The sequence below is a fragment of the Corylus avellana genome, chromosome 11 (genome assembly GCF_965113065.1).
Source record: "Corylus avellana chromosome 11, dhCorAvel1.hap1.2, whole genome shotgun sequence".
In the NCBI taxonomy this organism is placed as follows: Eukaryota; Viridiplantae; Streptophyta; class Magnoliopsida; order Fagales; family Betulaceae; genus Corylus; species Corylus avellana.
The window spans coordinates 6,677,260-6,698,429 of NC_142500.1; the positions used below are offsets into that span (position 1 = coordinate 6,677,260).

The following is a 21,170-nucleotide window of genomic DNA, read 5'->3' on the forward strand; positions in this document are numbered from 1 at the left end:
GCTAGATTGGGTGCTTTATTTTTCACTAATAATTCCTCGAACTATTGCTCTTTATGCAAATTTGCTTTGGATTCGCTGCAACATCTCTTTTTCAATTGCATTTTTGCTCGAGTTGTGTGGCGGAATTCTTTTTGGCCTCTCAACTCTTCTGCTCTGAATTTCTTAAACATGGTTGATTGGATAAATGTGATTCTCTCTCCTCATCTATCTCTAGCCATCCCACCAGCTGAGCATCATAAATTCCAGATCTTTGCTTCTGTAGCGTGTGATCTTTTATGGTTTTGTTGCAATAAAGCTTATCATGATGGTAAAATTGTTGATGCTCGTTCTATCTCTATTCATATCAACAAAATTACTTTGGAGCATTTTCATGCATGGAATATTTGGTCTTCTTTCATAGAAGAACATTGGACTCCTCCATCCGATGATTGGTTTAAGATCAACTTTGATACAGCTATTAGAAATACTTTTTCTACTCAAGCAGCGGTTTGTCGGGATTCGAATGGTTCTATTATTCGGATGATCTCCCAAATTAGTCCGGCATGTTTGCCTAATTATGGGGAAGCACTTGCAGCTCAATTAGCAGTATCCCTAGCTACTTCGCTTCATATTGGTAAATTTATGGTGGAAGGTGATTCTCAAGTTGTCATTCTTGCTCTTAAGCAGCCCATGCTTTCTCTCGATTGGCGGGTTTCTTCCATTATCTCAGATACTCTTGACTCTATTCCAGCATCTTCCTTCTGGGAAGCTAGGAAAGTCACCAGAAGTGCAAGCTTTTACGCCCATTATGCGGCATGTTGGGCCGTGGCTAGAAACTTTTTTGGCTACATTCCCTGTCACCTTTCTCATTTTCTCTCGATTCCTATTGCCAGTGAGAAGGACCCTCCAGACTTTTTATTTATTTCCTAGTTTGCTATTTTAGCCCCTTCTGTTTGTTGCTTTCTATTGTACTAAAAAAAAAAAAAAAAAAAAAAAAAAAAACCCACTAATCACTACTAACTATTTTCTGCTATCTGCATATGCAAATGTGGTTAACAAAACTCACAAACCGCTTATGCATATGCGGATAGCGATTTTAAGGTATGCGGATGCAAGTAATAACCACACCTATATATTATGTTTTGGATTTGTATTTTTTTATTTATTTTTTTTGTTTGTTGAATTTACATTTGAAACAACTACCATATGTAATTTGTATGTTTGTATTTTTTTGGAAGAACCCATAATGGGGTGTTTGTATTTTCTTTGTTATTTTTAAACTACAATGTTGAATCAAGATATTGATTTATCTAAAACACTAGGGCTCACAAAAAAAAAAAATGCTAAAACAAGCCCAAATCACTTTCAAAATCGTATAAAATATACACTAAGGGAGAGCCAAAGAATACCCAAAATGCCCATTACATATATGGATAGAGGTTAATTAGTAATCGCATGATGCGGATGTAGTTACGTAAAAGTAATAATCGTATCCACAGTCGTAATTTCAATTAAATATTCAAACGTTAAATTCACAGTCTTATTAATTTAAGCTTTTGGGTTAATCGGTAGCGCTAGAGGAGCCATCCTTTTTAAAGTGTAATCCTCCATGTACAACACACGTTCGTTTCCTTCCTCTCCTAATTACACCCGCAATCCAAAGCACTGAGCAGTGGCTTTGGCAGAATCTTAGTGCTTTTAAACAACAATATAAAATGCTACATAATAAAATCACTGCTAAAAATTATGAAGTAACTAGCAATAAGAGTTTGCAATTAAACTTGAAAAATTTTCTATTCAATAATAGTTTTTATTAAAATTAAAAAAGTCCATACAAATCATTGCAAGAAACCTAAAAATACTAAAAAAAATTACAAATGTGGAACTGACAGCAAAAAAAAAAACTCATGTGGCTAACGAATTAGATGTATTGCAGCAGCTTAAATTACAAATACAAACAATTTACTAAGTGTCCGAAACTATAAAAGAACAGGGGGACCATGAGGTGAAGACAGAAACTAACTAAAATGCAAATCCCTGCATCCCCCATCTTGTCCCCATTGTGTGAAGATGTTAGAACTCGGCTGTTTTTTTGTCCCCGTTGTACACTTCTATAGCTACAACTGTCCATTTTTTTATTCTAAAAAAGACAAGGTTGAAGTTGAACCTTAAAGTAACAAGGAGCCTGCAGGACAAATTAACAGAGGTTACAGCCAAGTAATTGAAGCTACAAGGACATCATATTGAAGTTCATAACATGATAAAAAGAAGTTCAGAAAAACAAAAACAAAAACAAAAACAAAAACAGTACCTAAAGAAATACTCTCTCATTATATATATATATAACCAACAACGATTAAATGTTTACATAGAGATTCTAGCTTCAGATATGGAGCTTGAAGAAGAGGAAGAAAACTTTTGGTGATTGTAGGCTTTGACATATTTCATTTAGACAACCACATGAATTGAGTGATCAATACTGACCATCTATGCATTGTGCCTCATAATTAAATGCTTTTCTCTAACCATGTGTGCATTAATATTATTGCAGGTGAGCACATGAATCTCAGTTTTTCAGTCTTTGAATTGCTCCTCTAAGAGAAAATAACATAGAGCCATAAGAAGATATCAGAAACAATATTCATATAATGTATTGGTGAGACATTTTTATTGTGATAAAGCACATGCTATGAGAAAAATTTTAAATTTTTTGGGTCAATGCTATGAAAATTGTGTGCATGACATAATTCTGGGTTGTAGTTTTTTTATAATGGTAAATAGCTGATAAGAAATCAAATTCTGTAAATTTTTGCATCATACAGTCAGTAGAGATCTCATATTACATTCAACGTTGTAATTTAAATTAAGAAAAATGGTGTTAGTATGATCATCACCTATTGAACAAATGAAACTCATGCCTGCTCCAAGGCATGATAGATTTTTGAAACTCGCCGTCGAAAAAATGGTTCCAGCCGAAATGATGGAATTTCACTCTGCCACTTTTTAGCTTCGTACATCTCATTCCACGCCTGTACTATTTCATCGATTTTGAACCCAAGACCTGTCATGCAGATAATTTCTAAGCTACTTACAATGGTTAATTTCCAAAGCAGAATTACAAATTAGTATATATGTATTACCTTCCAGTGCATTATTGTTTGAACAGTGGTTCTTCACTATGACAGCTATATCCGTTGGAGAAGCTCCAACAAGTTCAAACTTCTCAACAGCAACTTCCAAACACTCATTCCATACCGGTAGTTCTAATTTGAATTCCACAATTGACCGCTCGTAAAGGATGGTGCCCCATAAGATGTTTATCAGAGACCTCACGTTTGCAGATTGCTCCACAGCTTCATGTGGTGATATATCTTTAAACAATCCTTCCAACCCCATCTTCTGCAACTGTGTTCTATCATTCTTAGTTTTGGAAAGTTCACTCCGGCGTTGCTCTTCCAATTCCTCCCATAGGCGCATACCTTTCTCCATGTTATCCTCAGCATTGTTATATAGTTGTAGAACTTCTGTAGAAGGCCATGTTTCCAAATCGACATTGCAACTAATTGCATAATGCCAAGAAAGTTTTGCCAGCTCAAACTGCTGATGTGCTAGAGCTAGAAAGCCTTCATAGAAATCTGGTTTGATTTTCAATGCTTCTTCATATCTCGTTCCTGCTTTTAAGTATTCTTTTCTAGCCCAATCATATGCAACTTTGATCTGTGCAAGTATATATTCCTTTGAAGCATCTCCCGTGAAATACACCCTCTTCTTTGCCCTTGAAATGTGAACATTTCCGCAGTTGAACAATGCTAAAGCTGCCATCTCTTGGAACTTCTCTCCTGCTACATTGAAAAGGTCTTGTGCTTCTTCACTTGTAACTACCTCTTCCATAGCCTCAGAATAGAGCTTCATTCCAACTTCATGAAGATCCAAGTATTTGTCAGATTCAAATCCAACATGGTTCTTGAACAGCTGAGAAAATAGGATTATCCAGTCTTCAATGCAAGATGATACCTTTAATTCCTTGCTTTTTACTACATCACCATTCTCAACTATATTACTATGTTTGATGCTAAGATTCTTCACTCCCGCCTTATTCAGTCTCTCAAAAAATGGATCCTGCTCAGGATTAACTTCTACTATGTACAGCCTGAAAGAACCCTGCATTTCTGCTGATGCTTCAGCCCACCTCAGTTCTTCATTAGTAGTAATTGTAACCAAATCATCTTCCTGGTCCCTGTATTTGATAAGAACTGCTCTCGAGCTTGGAAACCGGTCATGGACAGCCTCCCTAAGTTGCAGGAGGCTGCAATTATCTGGCAACTGAGCCCACCTTATGTCCTCCCCAAACACCAATTTCACAGTTTTCATAGGCACTTCTTCCTTAATGCTACTAATTTTCTCCTCCACAACCACCTTAACCTCTGCCATCTTCTCCTCGGCCATCTTCTCCTCGGTCACATCCTCAGCCTTCTTCTCCTCCACTTTGTTGCTCTTCTTCTTCTTCCGTGTCTTCACTTTTACTACTTTTAGTTGACGTGAAGCACATGGGGTTTCAACATAATCTGGAGGTAACTCAATTACCGTATCGTTTACCTTTAATCCTTTCTTCTCAAGTGCCTGCTTTACCCTTTCTGCAATCTCTAATGCCATGACATTACTAGGCTCTATGTTCAATACAGTACTAACATCTCTTAAAGACAAATCCAGCTTGTTCAAAGCCTCATAACACCTTGCCCTCTTCAATAGTGCTTTACTGTACGTAGGTGTGACTTCAAGAGCCAAATTGCACTCATGGATTGCCCTAGGGTACTCACTCAGACCCATCTGCATATAGCAAGCAGCCATGTTGCTCCGAAGATAGGACACATCTATATGATTTCTAGGAAGCAATTTAAGGGCTTTCTCATATTTCAACATAGCTCCTTCGTGGTCCCTCTTCTGAAACAACTTGTTTCCCTCCTCCTTCAATCCTTGAGACATAGAAATGAATACTGCTGTATCCTTTTCATAGCATTTTGGACTATTCTCCCCAATTTTGCTTTGCTTTGGATTAGTATCAGATGATGTTTCTCCTGCCTGTTTCTTTTCCTTTCCCCTTTGCTTCCTCATTGCAAATCCAACAATCTTGAGTACAAAAGCTCCAACCGAGGAGAAAAGGAAAGAAATATAAATGTTAACTATATTATTTTACTCCAGAAGAATAGGAGTGCGATCCAAATAACACACAGAAATCAAAGACTACCTATGTACTGAAACCAAGTTCTTATAAAAGATAACCAATCAAAATCCAACCACCAATTCTACATAATACCTCCAACAAGTGAAAAAATAAATGTGGAAAGAACTTCAAGATTTACTTCAAAAAATCAGATCCTCAAAATACAACTCTATAACAGATTACATAAACACATAAGCATGTCAAACCCAACGTCTTATACAACAGAACCCATCAAAACCCGGAGCCTAATTCCACACAAAACCTCCAATTGGGTGTATTGACTGCCACAAAAGAACTTTAAAACTGGGAGTCCTTCTCTCCAGGCTCAAATGGTTTTTTTTTTTTTTTTTTTCTTTCTCTTTTCTATTTTTTCTTTTGTGAATTACAGAAATGAAATGAGGACACCGGAAGCTCAAAAGACAAATAAAACTAGCATTCCCTTCCCTCCAAGTTAGGATTTTCTACCGCTTATCCAAGAATCAACAAATCCCAATTCAGAGAGATACAAAACCACCTTAACTCAGCTCCTTTTTATTAATTTATTCTGAAATAATAAGAGAATCTGATGAGAAATACTTATCTGGGAAATGAATTCTTCTTCTAAAGCTTCAAACTTTCCGAAAAACTTCTGGCAAGAAACTAGGAGAAAGTTCGTGGGAAAACGGGATGTGAGAAATGGAAGGAAAACCGACCAATGTTTGTTTGCTCTTTTGTAATGCGTAAGACTTTCAGAAGCTTGACGTAAACTCCACAAAAAGATATATATATATATATATATATATAATATTATGATGTATTTTCTTTTTATTTTCAGTTTAGACAAAGAAATACGGTGGGCCCCGCATTTTCTTGAGTTGAGAATAGAATCTCAAGTAAAATAGGGAGGATATATATATATTTGTTTTATTGTATTGAATTGTTCATGTATTGTTATATTATTTAAATTTTTTAAATGAATGTGGCATTATATTCTTAAATAAAATGAAATAAAATCTTAACAATGAAATCATTTCTTTTTAAAAGCTCTTACCCCAAGCTGAGCATGTGAAGAAAGTAACGAATTTGTGGGCCCTCTTCAACTGCCAACCACAAAACACTTAAAGCAGTTATAGTACGACAACCCAACGGCAAACGGCAGGGAATAGACAGCCTTTCTTGGGAAGCTAAAGTATGTTTAACGATTAAAATTTTGTTTTATTTCAATTCTCAAAACAAAAAATATTAATACACTGTTAATCATCCTAGGAAGCGAAACACAACTTAGTAATTACTTGAGGCACTACACTTACGCTCTTCTAAAAATTCATTTATTTGTTTCTACGGTGCAGTGTGTATATAAAGAGAATACAATTTTTCGTAAAGCTAATGATAAGTTTTGCGTAATGAATACTCATTTTATTTTTTATATGTTGATTTAATATTTAATATTAACATATTTATCATTCAATATTCTCATCTTATTTTAATATATTTTTTATTCATACTTTAGTCGTCGTGGACATTGTCAAAGTCAAGTCTTTGACAATCCTTTTCATCAATCTTTTCACCCAAGCCAACCTCCACCTCCCATCGCTTTACGTCTTCCAAAACTTCGTGAGCTTCAAGATGCGATTGTGGTGATAAGAGTGGTGGGACCCACAATTGAATTATGCGGGTGAGTGGGGTGGCATCTATCACTATTTATTACCCACCACACTATTCACTTCATTTTTTTTAAAAAAAAAAAAACATTCTTACTTTTATATCAAATCATTTACTTTTTATATCACATTATTTATTTTTTATTACTATTCAAATAAACAAATCACCACAAAACAAAATTTTTTACTTTTCAATACCACTTTTTCATTTTCCCATACCAATCATTATATTTTTTTATATTCTTTTTATACATGAATAATGCGGTGGGATAATGAATAGTGCGGTGGGGTTTAACAAATACCCCCTACCTTTAGAAAACAAGTGTGGTTTGAGAGAGAAAGAGAGAGCAATGATCCAAGCTATTGAGAGATTAAGAAATGATGGCAAGCACAATGGGACGAGCAGGAACAGAGCCGGCTTTGAATTTGAAGAGGAATCAATTGATAAAAAATACTCTTAATTATTATTTGTTTACTTATATATATATATTTTTTTCACCTTAAAATTATTTTTTCTTGTAATTTGAGGGAACGAGGGCTATTATCGGTCTCCCTTAAATTCACAAGTTTCTTGGTTTCGTATGCTGTCTAGGCAGTGGTGGCAGTAGGGAGCACTTGTTTTTTGGCTTTGCAATGTGAGCACACCACTCGATTTGGGAGAGAGGTAATAAGGGAAAAGAGAAATAAATAACAATAAAAAAAAAAAAAAATTAAATGGTATAGAAGAAGAATAGATAATATAATTTGGATTGCATTTGGAAAACCTTTAACTAAAATAGAAAAGGTAGTAAATAAAAAGTTATATAGAACTTTAGATAATATGATGCCAGTACTCTTGTAAAACACGTTTTAAGCAAATTTTTTTAATAAAGAGAAATCTCATATATATGTATCATCAATACGTGTGTTATATTGTGCTAATGAATGAATAAATCCTTAACAATTAAAAGCTTATTTGGAATTGTATTAAAAGATAGAGCTTTTATATTCTAAAAGAGCTTTCAGAAAAAGAGTTTAATTTTTTTTTTTTTTTTAAAGTGTGTTTTGGTCTTTTTAGAGTAAAAAAAAGTTACTTTTAAGTTTTCTACCAAATTGAAACACTCTTGCTTTTCACAATTGTTTATGTACTAAAATTACTTTTTTAAACTCTTTAACACAATTTAAAACAATTTCTAAATTGTATCTAAACATGGAATAAATATGATGATTTGAGACCATGTAAAAAGCATATCCATGCAGCCTACTTGTGAATTTGGTTGGTTGTGTGTAGGGGTGATTCTCGATCATGTCAGTCCGGTTTTGGGGGTTTTCGGTTACCAACCGATAAGCAATTGGTTAAACCGGTTTTCGTGGGCTTTTTATTGAGCTTTTTACTGTTTGCTAATTGGGCCAAAAATTAGTTGTTTTGGGAGCCCAATTTTTTTTTTTTTTTTTTTTTTGGCTAAAATAACTTATTGAAGCTTTTTTTATATTGATCCAATACATTTTCAAAGGAATGAAGCATAACATGACTATCCAGAGCAGAATAGTAAGTGTGAGAAGAGATATCACTACAGATTTGAGGTTCATTCGTAACACTTCTGAAGGGACTGTTTCTTCTTCTAAATACAGTGCATATACATTAAGAACCAGGAAACCAATGCAACAGCTGCCATCAAGAACAGCAGTAGGGGTAGAAAGAAAACACCCAGAGTTCCAAAGACTCTAAAAAACCATTCTGCTAGTTACCACACTGGTTGCCAGAACAAACATTACATATGTGAATTTCTACTGTGCCTTTAGAATTTCTAATTAGACTAAGCAAATCTCAACCAAACAAAACCAATTAATGAAAAAAGCTTTCACAAAAGGCAAAGAAATCCCATCTAAGGTGTTCATTAAAGCAGCAAACACCAGCACCAATATGGCAATCTCAATGCATCAAATCAACAAAACTAAAAAAAAATCAAACCTACCCAAACCCAAATTAAAATTTATCCAAGAATAATAAACAAAGTATCAACTAAGTAAAGTCACTTAGTAAAAGAAAAATAAGTTAAATAACCCACAAAAGGGCAACACCGATTACACAAATATAGTAGAGAGAAAACATAAAGATAAGGGTGTTAACCCGGTCCGGTTTCCAGGTTTTTGGCCAAAACCAGGAACCGGAACCGAAACCGGGACCCTGGTTAACGGTTAACCGGGGTCCCAGTTACCGGCCGGTTCCGGTTTTACCCGGTCCGGTAACTGTTTTTTTTTTTTAAAATTAGTTTTTGGGCTTATTTTAGGTATTGGGCCTAAAATAAGCCCATTTTTTTTTCATAAGTTGGCCCATTTTTTAAAAAAATCTATTAGTCTCTTTGTTTAAATTAAATGGGCTTTGTTGTGATTGTTTCAAACAATTAAAAAATAAACCTAAAAAAGTCCAAAAATTCTAAAAAATCAATGTTTTTGCCTATTTGGACCTTAGAAATAAAAATTTAATTTTTTAAAATACCCTAAACCTAAACCTAAGTGTAAAAAATATTAATATATATAATATATATATTAATATATAAATATTATTAAATAAAATGGAAACCCGGTTCTGCTATTCCCGGTAAAAACCGGGTACCAAAAACCGATATTGGAACCGGGGTACCCGGTTTTTGGATTTTTCAAACCGGAATATTTATATATTAATATATAAATATAATAATATATAAATATTATTAAATAAAATGGAAACCTAGTTCCGGTATTCCCGGTAAAAACCGGATACCAAAAACCGATACCGGAACCGGGGTACCCGGTTTTTGGATTTTTCAAACCGGGACCCTGGTTTCCCAGTTTCCCGGTTTTCCAGTTCCGGTTCCGGTTTCCCAGTAATTTTTGACACCCCTACATAAAGATAGTGATCAATATAGATAAACATAAACATAGTTACACAATAATTTCTTCCATGATCCACCTCAAACATGGATTATCTTCAATTCCTTAAATTTGCTTCCTTCAATAATCCAACAAATCAAAACATAAACATAGTGAATCACTGTTAGTAATTAATATCAAAGAGTAAGAAATAAATATAAAGTAAGAAAACAATAAGATACAAAAAACTTACCAAATCATTTCAACAAAACATCACTCTACAAAGTTCATCCATCAAGCCTTAATCGGCTTCAAATGTGAAAGAATTAGACAGAATTTCTACCACAATAAAATTTTTAAAGGATTAGTAAAAATAATTTAATCAAATAATTAGAACAATAAACAAATTTGAAATTAACAAATATTATTTGACTCAAGCTTGTAGCTTTCCTCATCCTCAATATCAAGCAAGAGTGGCTCACCATACTTAGAAATGAGAGAAGATCTCAACCAATTTTGACAACAAATAAGAGCTTCCACTGTTCTTGGAGTCAAAGAACTCCGAAAAGGATCTATGATGCAACCTTTGGTGCTAAATTATATGGTATTTTTGTGACCAAAAATATCAATTATAAAAATAACCACTCGCAATAGAACGAATCTTTGTGGGATACGGCTATAGAGAGGGTGTTGAACCTCAAGGATTGCAGGGATTTTATTATCAAAATTCGAAAGATTAAAATTAACTTAATTAAAAGAAGATTTGATTTGATTTGCTTTAAATCTAAAGTGCATGAAAATAAAAGATATTTAAAATAAGAGAGAGAGTGTAGGGTATTGACTTCACCTCTATCCGCACAACAATGGTTAATCATAATTAATCCCAGAAATTCATTCTATGCATGTTATAAATAAACAAGAAACTACATTATTAAAGAATAAGCATAATCTATCTACGGTTGGCAAGGATCGTCTACCTAACCACTAAGATGCGGTACGACTCGTCTTCCCTACGTATAAATTATCAAATTATTTAACAGGATACATACAATCAATGAATAAGTGTAACCCATCTTCGGTTAGCACAGACTATCTATCTAAATTACACTAAACTAGGGAGTAGTACAATCCATCTTCCCTAAGCATGGCCTATCAAATTCTATTGATCATATGTCAATTAAACCCATTGTATAACCATCATTCTCATAATCACAGAAAACAAGAATGATTTGATTTCAATAAAAGTAAAATACTTTATAAGACAAGAGAAGAATTTCACAAATATTGATTTTGGAATTTAAGAACAATTGCATTTAATATGAAGAACATAAATCAATTGTAGCAATCCTCATAGTTATACAATCAACATGCATAAATTGAAAATCTAAAAATTAAATACAATCAAACCATTGTGCTTGGATAGGGTTACATCAACACCCCACGAAGGGGTTTAGCCGCTCATGATCTTCTAAGCTCCAAAGACAAATTTCTGATTTCTAGCTCTAGGAAGCGGTGTGTGTCCTTTTTCTCAATACTTAGAGACCTATTTACAGGGATTACGAAAACCCAAAAAACCCTCAGAAAACAGGAAGTCAGTCTCCCAGTCCAATTGGGAGACTAAAAACCAAATCCACGATGGAAAAGGTTGCTACCTGCAATACACGCCTGAGTGCGCTCGATCCGAAGTTTTATGCGCTTGAGCGCAGTGCGCTCAAGCCGAGCTGTTATGCACACGAGCACAGGCATGCGCTCGATCCCTTGCCGCAAACGCTCGAGCGCAGGTGCACTCGAGCTCAAGAGTAGCTGCGCTCGATCCTAGATCCAAAATGCTCAGCTTTTTGCCCTTTTAAGCCCAATTTTCAATGGTTTGTCAAATAAGACCTGAAACACAAAAACAAAACAAAATCAAACAAATAACAATGCTAAGGAATTAACATATGTAAATTAAGGGGCTTGAATGTGCAACATTCGGTGCTTATCACACCCCCCCAACTTACATATTGCTAATCCCTTAGCAATACAAAACAGAAAATAAAGTGAAAAATAAAAAGACAAATCCATCTTTCGTGGGATGTACGGTTGCATTTAGCATATGCAATAAGCCTTTTAAACCCCTAGGAGTTCCCTAGAGGACGAGAGAAGTCTCGTGAAGGTTTTTCAAAAATGATACCCACAAACATTGTCATCATTATGTCATTCAAAAGGATAGAGCATCACAAAAATAATGGTTCTCATTCAATAGCAAGCTTAAAATTATAAGCTTCATCTTCAAAATTCCAAAGAATTTACAAGTCAAATCACTTACAAATGGCAAATTGAGATACACAAATTTCAATTAGTGCAAAGTGAACTAACACATAATTATGAGGCTTCAAAATAATTCCAGTATGAATGAATCAACATCTCAGAATTCATTGGACTTCATATCAAATGAAACAACCAAGGCATACATTTTTTTTTTTTTTTTGTAGGCTTTGCATGCTTAGTTCCCTTAAGCTTTCTAGTTGACCCATGTATCGAGTGTTAGGCCAATGTCTCCCAAACCAAATGGCTTTAGGGCACTAGGTGTAAAGACACCCCTAAGGACTTACTAACTCGAGTCAAAAAGGCTACAAAGCTAAGCTAGTTATTTTATTAATCAACCCAAAAATTTCACTTTTTGACGCGAACACTCACTGCTTAATGAGGCAAGAGGTCTGATTACTCAGCAAAAAATTCAAACTTGATTTTTTTGTTCTTTGTTTTATAGCATGCCAAAGTTATTCACCCAATATGTCACCCAACAGAATTCAAGATATTGAAAACAAACATAATTGGTCTCAAAATTCATACCTCACAGACATGTGCTAGTGTGCTCAAGATAGATTTAAATTGAAACAAGAAGCATCTCATGTTGCCAAAAGTAAGTAACAAGACTTAAAATCCCTAAGTCATATGATCATGTGTTCATAACTTTAAGCCTATCAATGAAATTTAAACCAGAATCAAAGCTCAACCATATGCTTAAGAATGACATAACAATAATAATGGACCGTGTTTTGTTTTTCCATACCCCAAAACTTGAACTATACATTGTCCCCAATGTATGTATAGAACTAAAGAATAAGATCAAGAGTATAGGAATACTTGAATGAGTAGATGGAGGCATATCATACCCCCAAACTTGAATGCAAAAACACGTCCTAAAAATAAAGTGATACTCCAACCAAATACTAATCAAGTGCACATATTGTTGCAAAAATATAATCAAGGAAGGAAACAACAATGGATAAAGTAAACTTGGATGGAGATCATGTACCCTGGTGGAATGAGGAGTCAAGCGCACAAGGCTTGCGCTTGATCCTATGAGGTATTTCTCAATGTAAGTCCGAGTCCTGAAGGATCTTACCTCGATCCTTCAGAAGTCCAAGCAAGCTCTTCCACCCCTTCTTCTTTATGATCATGTAGCACTCCACAAGGAAGAGGATTCCTCTTAACATCCCAAAACTGCTTCTTTCAGCTAATAGGTCTTGATGCTCCCCATGACGATGTTCAGGGTGTTTGTCCTGAATTGGTTTCATGATCAACCTCTTGTCTCTATGAGAGTTCTCAAAAACTGGGGTAGCCAGGGAATTTGCCAAAAACATTTCCACCCTAATGAAATCCACTTCAGCAACCTCTGAATGAAATATGTCCCATGTGGGGTTGTCATCAGGTGGTGGAATACTTGAAGTGAGAGGCATAGGCTCCAGTGGGTTGCTCCATGATGAAACTTCAGATAGAGGATCAGGAGGTGGGTCTTTAACAGTTTCTCCAATGTCATCCAAGAAGAAACATGCATTCTGATCGGGTGCATTCTGGAAGGCATTGAAGATGTTCAATCTGATCTTCATATTCCCAAAAGAGATCTTCATTACTCCGGTCCGGCAATTGATGCATGCATTGGCTGTGGTGAGGAAAAGACGCCCAAGGATGACTGGAATTTGCTTATCTGGATTAAAGACCGATTCTGTGTCGAGAACTATAAAGTCAACTGGATAGTAGAACTTGTCCACCTTGATAATGACATCTTCCACAATCCCACAGGGTTTCTTGATCGAGCGGTCAGCCAATTGCAAGACAGTACTTGTCGGTTTCAATTCCCCTAAGCCTAGTTTCTAATATACCGAGTATGGAAGCAGATTAACACCAGCTCCTAAGTCGAGGAGAGCTCTCTCAATCTCAGTGTTTCTGATGACGCATGAAATTGTAGGCACTCCAGGGTCTTTGAACTTTAGAGGAGTGTTATGCTGAATCAGAGAGCTTACTTGCTTGGTGAGAATGACCTTCTTGGGAATGTGCTTCTGATTCTTCTTCTTTTGAGTGCACAAGTCCTTGAGAAATTTTGCATAAACTGGAATTTGCTTGATGGCATCAAGGAGTGGGATGTTGATTTGAACCTGCTTGAAGGTTTCCATCATGTCTTGTATCTTCTCTCCTTGTTTCCCGAAGTGGGAGGGTGCCTTAAGCCGCTCTGGGAATGGGACCTTAGGCTTATATGGTACCTCAAGAGTGGGGGCAGATGATGAAAATGCCTCGATGCTTACTTGTTTACCCTTGTCCTGAAGCAGATTCTATGGGGCCTCAATTTGCTCATCCTTCTTTTCTTCCACATGATTGTCAACCAGTCTGCCGCTTTGCAATGTGGTGACGGCTTGAACTTGCTCCAGATGAGGCGTGCTTTCTTCTACCATGTATAGTTCCCTAGGGTTGGTCACTGGCTGACTTGGAAGCTTTCCTTCATCCCTCCTGTTGAGGGCATTGGCAAGTTGTCCTACTTGAGCTTCTACCTTGGCAATGGATTGGGAATGTGAGTTTACTATTTCCTCTTGAGATTTGACCATCTGCTTTATCTCGCCCGCCAGCTCACTCATCCTTTTTAGCATTCGATCCTCAAAATTAGAATCTGAGGGAGGTGGTGTGGCCTGGTATTGCTGTTGTGGAGGCCGGTAAGTGGAATGAGGTTGGTAGGGCGACCTGTTGGATTGAGCTTGATTGTGTGGCCCTGGGGCTGAGTTACCTGAATTTGGATTCTTTCATGAGAAATTTGGATGATTTCTCCACCTGGGGTTGTAGGAATTGGAGTACGGATCATTACCCTGTTTGGAGAAAGCTGCATTAACCTGTTCATTAGCAATATCAGTATAATTTCTAGTAACAGGGCAGTTATTTACATGATGCATAGGATTAGAATAGAATGAGCATGATTCAGGTAGTGTGTGCGTGTGAGCAGCATTAGGAGCAAAATCAGCAGTCATCCATTGGTCAAGCTTCTTGGTGATAGCCTCAACTACTTGGTTGGCCATGTTTAGGGAATAGACTGCTTCATACAAACTCTCTGTCTTGAGTGCTTTAGGTGCTGGTGCCTTTCGTCTGGTGGAAACCTGTTAAAGAGAATTGTTACTCAAATTTTCAAACATAGATCATGCTTCATCTTCGCTTTTTAACATGAATGTTCCTCCACATGATGCATCCACCATTTTTCTATTGGACTCGGTCATGCCATCATAGAAACACTGCACTAGCTACCATTTCGGGACAACGTGGTGTGGACATGATCTAAGCAAGCTCTGCAGCCTATCCCAAGTCTCATGGAAATCTTCTCCCTCATATTGGGAGAAGGTAGTGATAGCTCTCCTAGTGTCATTGATCATTCCTATAAGAAAATACTTCTTAAGAAATTCTTGCTATAATTGAGCCCAAGAAGTGATAGAGTTGGGTGTTAAGGACTGAAACCAATGTTTGGCTTTTTCCTTGAGGGAGAAAGGAAAAAGACGCATCCTTAGGGCATCCTCAGTGAATCCATTCATTTTAGTGGTATCACAAATTGCTTCGAAATCACTGAGGAAGTCATAAGCATTTTCAGTGCTAAGCCCAAGGAAAGAAGGTAAACTTCGTATAGTGCTGGGCTTAATTTCATAATGGGTTGACGTAATTTTCGGCAGCCGGAGACATGTGGGAGTAGTGTAAGTGGTAGGAAGATAATGATCTTGCAAAGCTACGTGGTTACCATCTCCCATGGTCTTAGTGGAACGCTCTTCTAGCAAATTAGGGGTCCTTTGGGATCTAATTTGTCTAAGAGTGCGTTCAATTTCAAGGTTGCAAGAAACTAATGGAAAAGACAAAGAACGGCGACCGAGCATAAGCTAAACAGAAGAAAAAAAAAAAAGAAAAAAAAAAGACAAAATAAGCTAAAAAAAAAACTCACAAATGGCCTTAGATGCACTTAGGGCTTCAGATGTAGGTTGCCGCAAGTGCGCTCGATCGCACGGCAGGGTGCGCTTGAGCTTACTGCCGCAGGAGGGTGCGAGCGCAGGAGGGGAGGGCTCAAGCGCTGCTGGCTTGATTCCTACTGAATTGCGTCCATGCGCTCGATCACACGCGATCTGTGCTGGATCGCAGTCACAGAGAAGGTAGCTATGGACCTGTTTGCAAATTCTAAAAAAAAAAAAAAAAAAAAAAAAAAACAAACACATGACAGAATTAAAATTAGCAACTTAAAACAGAAAAATAAATTATTAAGCTAAAATCAATCCTTCAATTTAGATAATGAAACCGTTAAGCAGTCCTCGGCAACTGCGCCAAAAATTGATGTGGTATTTTTGTGACCAAAAATATCAATTATAAAAATAACCACTCGCAATAGGACAAATCTTTGTAAGATATGACTATAGAAAGGGTGTCGAACCTCAAGGACTGTAGGGGTTTTATTATCAAAATTCGAAAAATTAACTTAATTAAAAGGAGATTTGATTTGATTTGCTTTAAATCTAAAGTGCATGAAAATAAAAGATATTTAAAATAAGAGAGAGAGTGTAGGGTATTGACTTCACCTCTATTCGCACAACAATGGCTAATCATAATTAATCCCAGAAATTCATTATATGCATGATATAAATAAACAAGAAACTACCTTATTAAAGAATAACTATAATCTATCTTCGGGTGGCACGGATCGTCCACCTAACCACTAAGATGTACTACGACCTGTCTTCCCTAGGTATAAATTATCAAATTATTTAACAGAATACATACAATCAATGAATAAGTATAACCCATCTTCGGTTGGCACAGACTGTCTACTTAAATTACACTAAACTAGGGTGTAGTACAATCCGTCTTCCCTAGGCATGGCCTATCAAATCCTATTGATCATATGTCAATTAAACCCATTGTATAACCATCATCCTCACAATCACAGAAAACAAGAATAATTTGATTTCAATAAAAGTAAAATACTTTCTAAGACAAGAGAAGAATTTCACAAATATTGATTTTGGAATTTAAGTGTTGATACACAATTTTTTGAGATGGTGACGTGGCACGCTTGGGGTGGCGCAAACACCTTCATGGACGCTTCAAGCTACACACACGAGAGAACAAATAGGATTAGAGCCCCTGGGGGTGTCCTGGCGGGGGAGCTCCGATGCCTAAGTCAGAATGATGAGGAGAAAGTGTTTAAGCAACCAAAGTTTTTGGAGCTAGGATTGCGCTTACCTTTGATGGGAATTGAGAGCTGTATTTATAGGCATGGAGTACAATTTGTTTCCCGCACATCTTGGGATTCTTATCCCTGAATCTCTGATTTGCAGTTATTTTCATAAGGGATGAATCTTGGGACGAAGTGATAAGGCCTTCGTTTGAATTAGATTGCCGTTTGAATTTGAATAACAATTTATCCCGTTTGTGCGGGGATTGTTTGTAAAAGGCTTATTTTGAATGTAGGATAATGTTTAATGATATGAATTTGAATATTTGCATATTCTTAGTTGTAGAATGACAGTTTCACCCTTGGCACTTGTTTGTTTTGATCCGAGAAGAAGTGTCTTGGATCTGGCATTTGATACTTACCCAGGCTCGGACTCGGAGTCCGAACCCGAGGCCTTCTCGGATTTTGAAGCCTTCTCGGCGAAACCGAGTCCGAGGCCTTGTCGGGTTTTGTCCAGCTTAGGTTGGGTTTGGGGCCCATTGGGCTTTTCCCGCCGATCCATGGTCCAACAGTTACCCCCCAATTTCCTTATCTAAAAGATTATGGAAATTTTTGTTATGATTGGATCAGCGTTTTTAACTTGCTCTTGAGAAAAATTCGAGCCCTTGGAGGCGGGAAATTTGAATTTCAAATTTTGGCTGGAAATTCAAAACCAACTTTTGTCGAGACGGTTGACCAAACCGAGAGCGTATCGGTCGCTCCACATGTCAATACTGGGTTAGACGTCTTTTCAGTTGCCGACTGTCAGCTGTGTCGAATTCACAGAGGCGCTTTTCCTGCCACATTTATTGCTCGCCTCGGGATAAGCTTTGGTTTTTAACGCCCTTATCCTTACTTTATAAAACCTCTCTTTCTAGGGTTTCTTCCTTATTCGCGCCAAGTCTCAGTGTCGCCTATTCTTTTCTGATCTATTTTCCTTTCTACACTATTTTTTCTTCTTTGCTCTGTTTTGACTATGTCACAAGGAGAAGGTTCAGGGTCTGAGGTGGTTTGGGTAAGACTTACCCAGCCTTGTGGAAGTCTGATCTAACCTCGGCTGATGAGCGCCAAATTAGATTGGACTGTTACATCCCTAAATCGATGAAACTTCATTTAGACGACGAGAAGAAGGGTGCTATCGTGGATGCTGGGAGCCACGAGGTCTGCCTTTATGAAGATATGTTTCGGGCAAGCCTCAAGCTCCCTTTCCCTAGAATTGTTTGCGAGCTCCTCAACCACTTGAATCTGGCTCCCCACCAGTTAGTTCCTAATGGCTGGAGGATGTTTTTTGCCTATGTGGTTGTTTGGCCCATGGCCCTTGGAGAAGGAAAGAACTTGACGGTTTCAGAGTGTCTCTGGATATACCGACTCTAGAAGACCCCCAATAGTGATGGACTTTACAGCTTCCAATCAAGACGGGGAAAAAATTTCTTTATAGATAAGACCTTCACTAGTAACTATAACTGGAAAAACAAATATTTTTTTGCTCAGGGGCATTGGGAATTTGCTCCTAGAGAGAAGGCGGAGGGGCCTCGAGTGCCTCGGAAGACAACTACCCCTCATCTAGGTCTTCACAAGAGTTTGGGTTTGTCAAAGGACGAGACAAACCGAGTTAACATGGTTCTGGCTTGGGTTCACAGGCATGAGTCTATCATGACCTTCAAGCAACTGGTTATGACCGGTGCACTGAACCGTTGCCTATATGTTGGTAGAGAAGACGTCTTCCGAGACCCTCTCGCCCAGCTGTTTATATGGGCCCTCCGACAGCCAACACCCGAGGCGCTACCCCTCGGAAGCCTATGTTGGATAAAGGCAAACAGAAGGTAGACGAGTCTAGGGTAGGGAAAACCCTACACTTAGTGGATGAGCCTGAAGAACGCAAGGCTCTTCCAATGAAGAAAAAGAGGTTGGTAAAGGGCAAGGGCCCTGCTATCGAGACCGAAAAAGGGAAATCCCTTTTTTTCGATCTCTTGGCTGCTCGGAGGAAGGCTAACCCAGAGCCTGATGTGGCTCCTATAACGACCTACGAAAATATTCTCACCAATCATCCGATTGCTGCCACTCCTCTGATGGCAACCCCCTTAGAACCTCAGGAGCTGCTGTTACTACTGCTATCCAAGTGGAGTCGGTGTCACCGATCCATTCTGGTCCCAATATCGAACATCTTTTGGTTGATCCATTTTCGGACAGCTCGGTGGGGATGGATGCGGAAGAGAATAGGCCGCATGCCGATATAGAAGAAGTGAGGCCTCGGGTGCTGTCCCCGATAGCCGAGGAGCAACCTCAAATTCTGACCTCTGTGCCTGAGGCTTCATCTCGGGCACCGACCCCGGCTCCTAAGGCCGAGGATGGTGCCTGTTCTGAGGCCTCAGGCTATTCCCAGGTGAAGCCCCAGAATGTAGAATGGACTGTGGGAGAGCCCCTATCTCGATTTGGTGGAGAATTGCTAGGAAACCCACTTCAAGCTTTGATAGAGCTGGTTCCCCATGAGAGCTTGACAAGCGAACAATATGTCTCTGCCAGGGGCATGGCAGAATCAATGTTATTTAATCAGTTGTGTGTAAGTATCACTCTTCAGGTTTTCTTTTTGCTTGAGTCATATTCTGCTTGACTAACTTTATCTATTGCAAGGAGTTATGAAGTCAGTAATTTCATAGTGCTACTTGAGGAAGTTTCTTCAGGATTCCGCCTCGAAATCTGAGAGCCTCCATAACAGGCTTGCATCTACTGAGGCTGAGAATGCTAAATTGAAGGATACGCTGGCTCAGCAATACAAAGAACTGCTCCTTCTTGGCCAGCAACAGTCGGCAGCTCAGGCTGAGTTTGAACAAGCCGAGTCCAGGGTTTTGGCTCTATCTTCCGTGTTGCAGACCCTCCGTGCTGATCACTCAAAGCTTCAAGAGGATCATTCCATCATATAGGAGGACCTACATCAACTGGAGGAGAAGCATGGGGAGGTCTTGGAGCAGTTAAAGGTTTCTCAAGCGGAGGCTGCCGGCCAAAATACAAAAATTAAAGAGAGTTACCAAAGGTCAGGCAGTCGCTGAGGAGCGACTTAAATTTTTCCGAGGAAAGCTTGAAGAGACGAAGCTACGACTTAAAAAGGTCGAGGCCCAATCCTCAAACTATTTAGAACAACTATCGTATGCTTCCTAGACTCGGGATAGTGCCTAGGCCGATGGGATCATTCTTGGTTTTGAGACCTTTCGGTCTTGGGCCAAAGACCCTGCTTGCACCATTGACCTTGATACGGTCAAGCCTGAGACCATTCCTGTTTCTGATATGGCTTTGAAATAGCTTATCAGTCTCGGGTTGGATTTGATGCCCGATGCTAAGGGGATCAATAGATTTGCTCATCAGCCGTTTTCGGGTACTGAGGAGTCCTCGGGTGATGAGAGGACTACTTCTGGTCTTGGTGCCGAGACCCCACCTGCTTCTAAGGCTCCCTCTGAAGACCCCAAAGAAGGCTAAACCTCTTTTACTTGTAATAAAGTAATTAGTATATTTGACTCTTTTGTAAATAACAAACTTACAATTTTTAATGAAGTGTTTTATATTTATTTCTCGGAATGAATTGGCAATGCTTTTTGGACATGCTCTGGATGGATTACTTTTTCTGAAGTTTGTTTAACCTTTTTCGAGCACACCTTTTTCTTTTTTTTAAGGATCTCTGCTCTTGACAGGCTTCTTGTTTGACTTTCTTTGAACACACCCCCTTTTTTTTTTTAAGGGTTTTATGTCCTTTACAAGTCATTAGTTTTAACCTTCTTTAGACACACCTTGTTTGAAGGTTTTACGTCATTTACAGGTTGTTAGTTTTAACCTTCTTTGGACACACATTTTTTTGAAGGTTTTACGTCCTTTACAGGTTGTTAGTTTTAACCTTCTTTGGACACACTTTTTTTGAAGGTTTTGTCTCGGGAAAGTTATAAATCTTTTTTATGATCTTTCAGTCGTTTATCCTGAGGGTAGTTTTATTTTGCTTTGAAATATTTAGAAGGTGATTGAAACT

The 21,170-nt window shown here is 37.8% G+C and overlaps 1 protein-coding gene across 1 annotated transcript; it reads right to left on the bottom strand.

Moving 5' to 3' along the window:
• Positions 1 to 1,870: 1,870 nt before the first annotated feature.
• On the bottom strand, positions 1,871 to 5,910 carry LOC132165742 (protein PHOX1). The gene is made up of 3 exons (XM_059576420.2): positions 3,120 to 5,910; positions 2,874 to 3,040; positions 1,871 to 2,164 (listed from the first exon to the last, which is right to left on the bottom strand). Exons 1-2 carry the CDS (start codon positions 5,089 to 5,091, stop codon positions 2,892 to 2,894), a joined length of 2,121 nt encoding a protein of 706 aa, XP_059432403.2. The 5' UTR covers positions 5,092 to 5,910; the 3' UTR covers positions 1,871 to 2,164; positions 2,874 to 2,891.
• Positions 5,911 to 21,170: the final 15,260 nt, after the last annotated feature.

What these genes read in the sequence shown, in the direction of transcription:
- LOC132165742 (XM_059576420.2), bottom strand. Translation starts at nt 5,091, where the DNA reads ATGAGGAAGCAAAGGGGAAAGGAAAAGAAACAGGCAGGAGAAACATCA. An exon ending in AAACAATAATGCACTGGAAG is followed by an intron (nt 3,041 to 3,119) that starts GTAATACATATA and finishes TCTGCATGACAG; the next exon opens with GTCTTGGGTTCAAAATCGAT.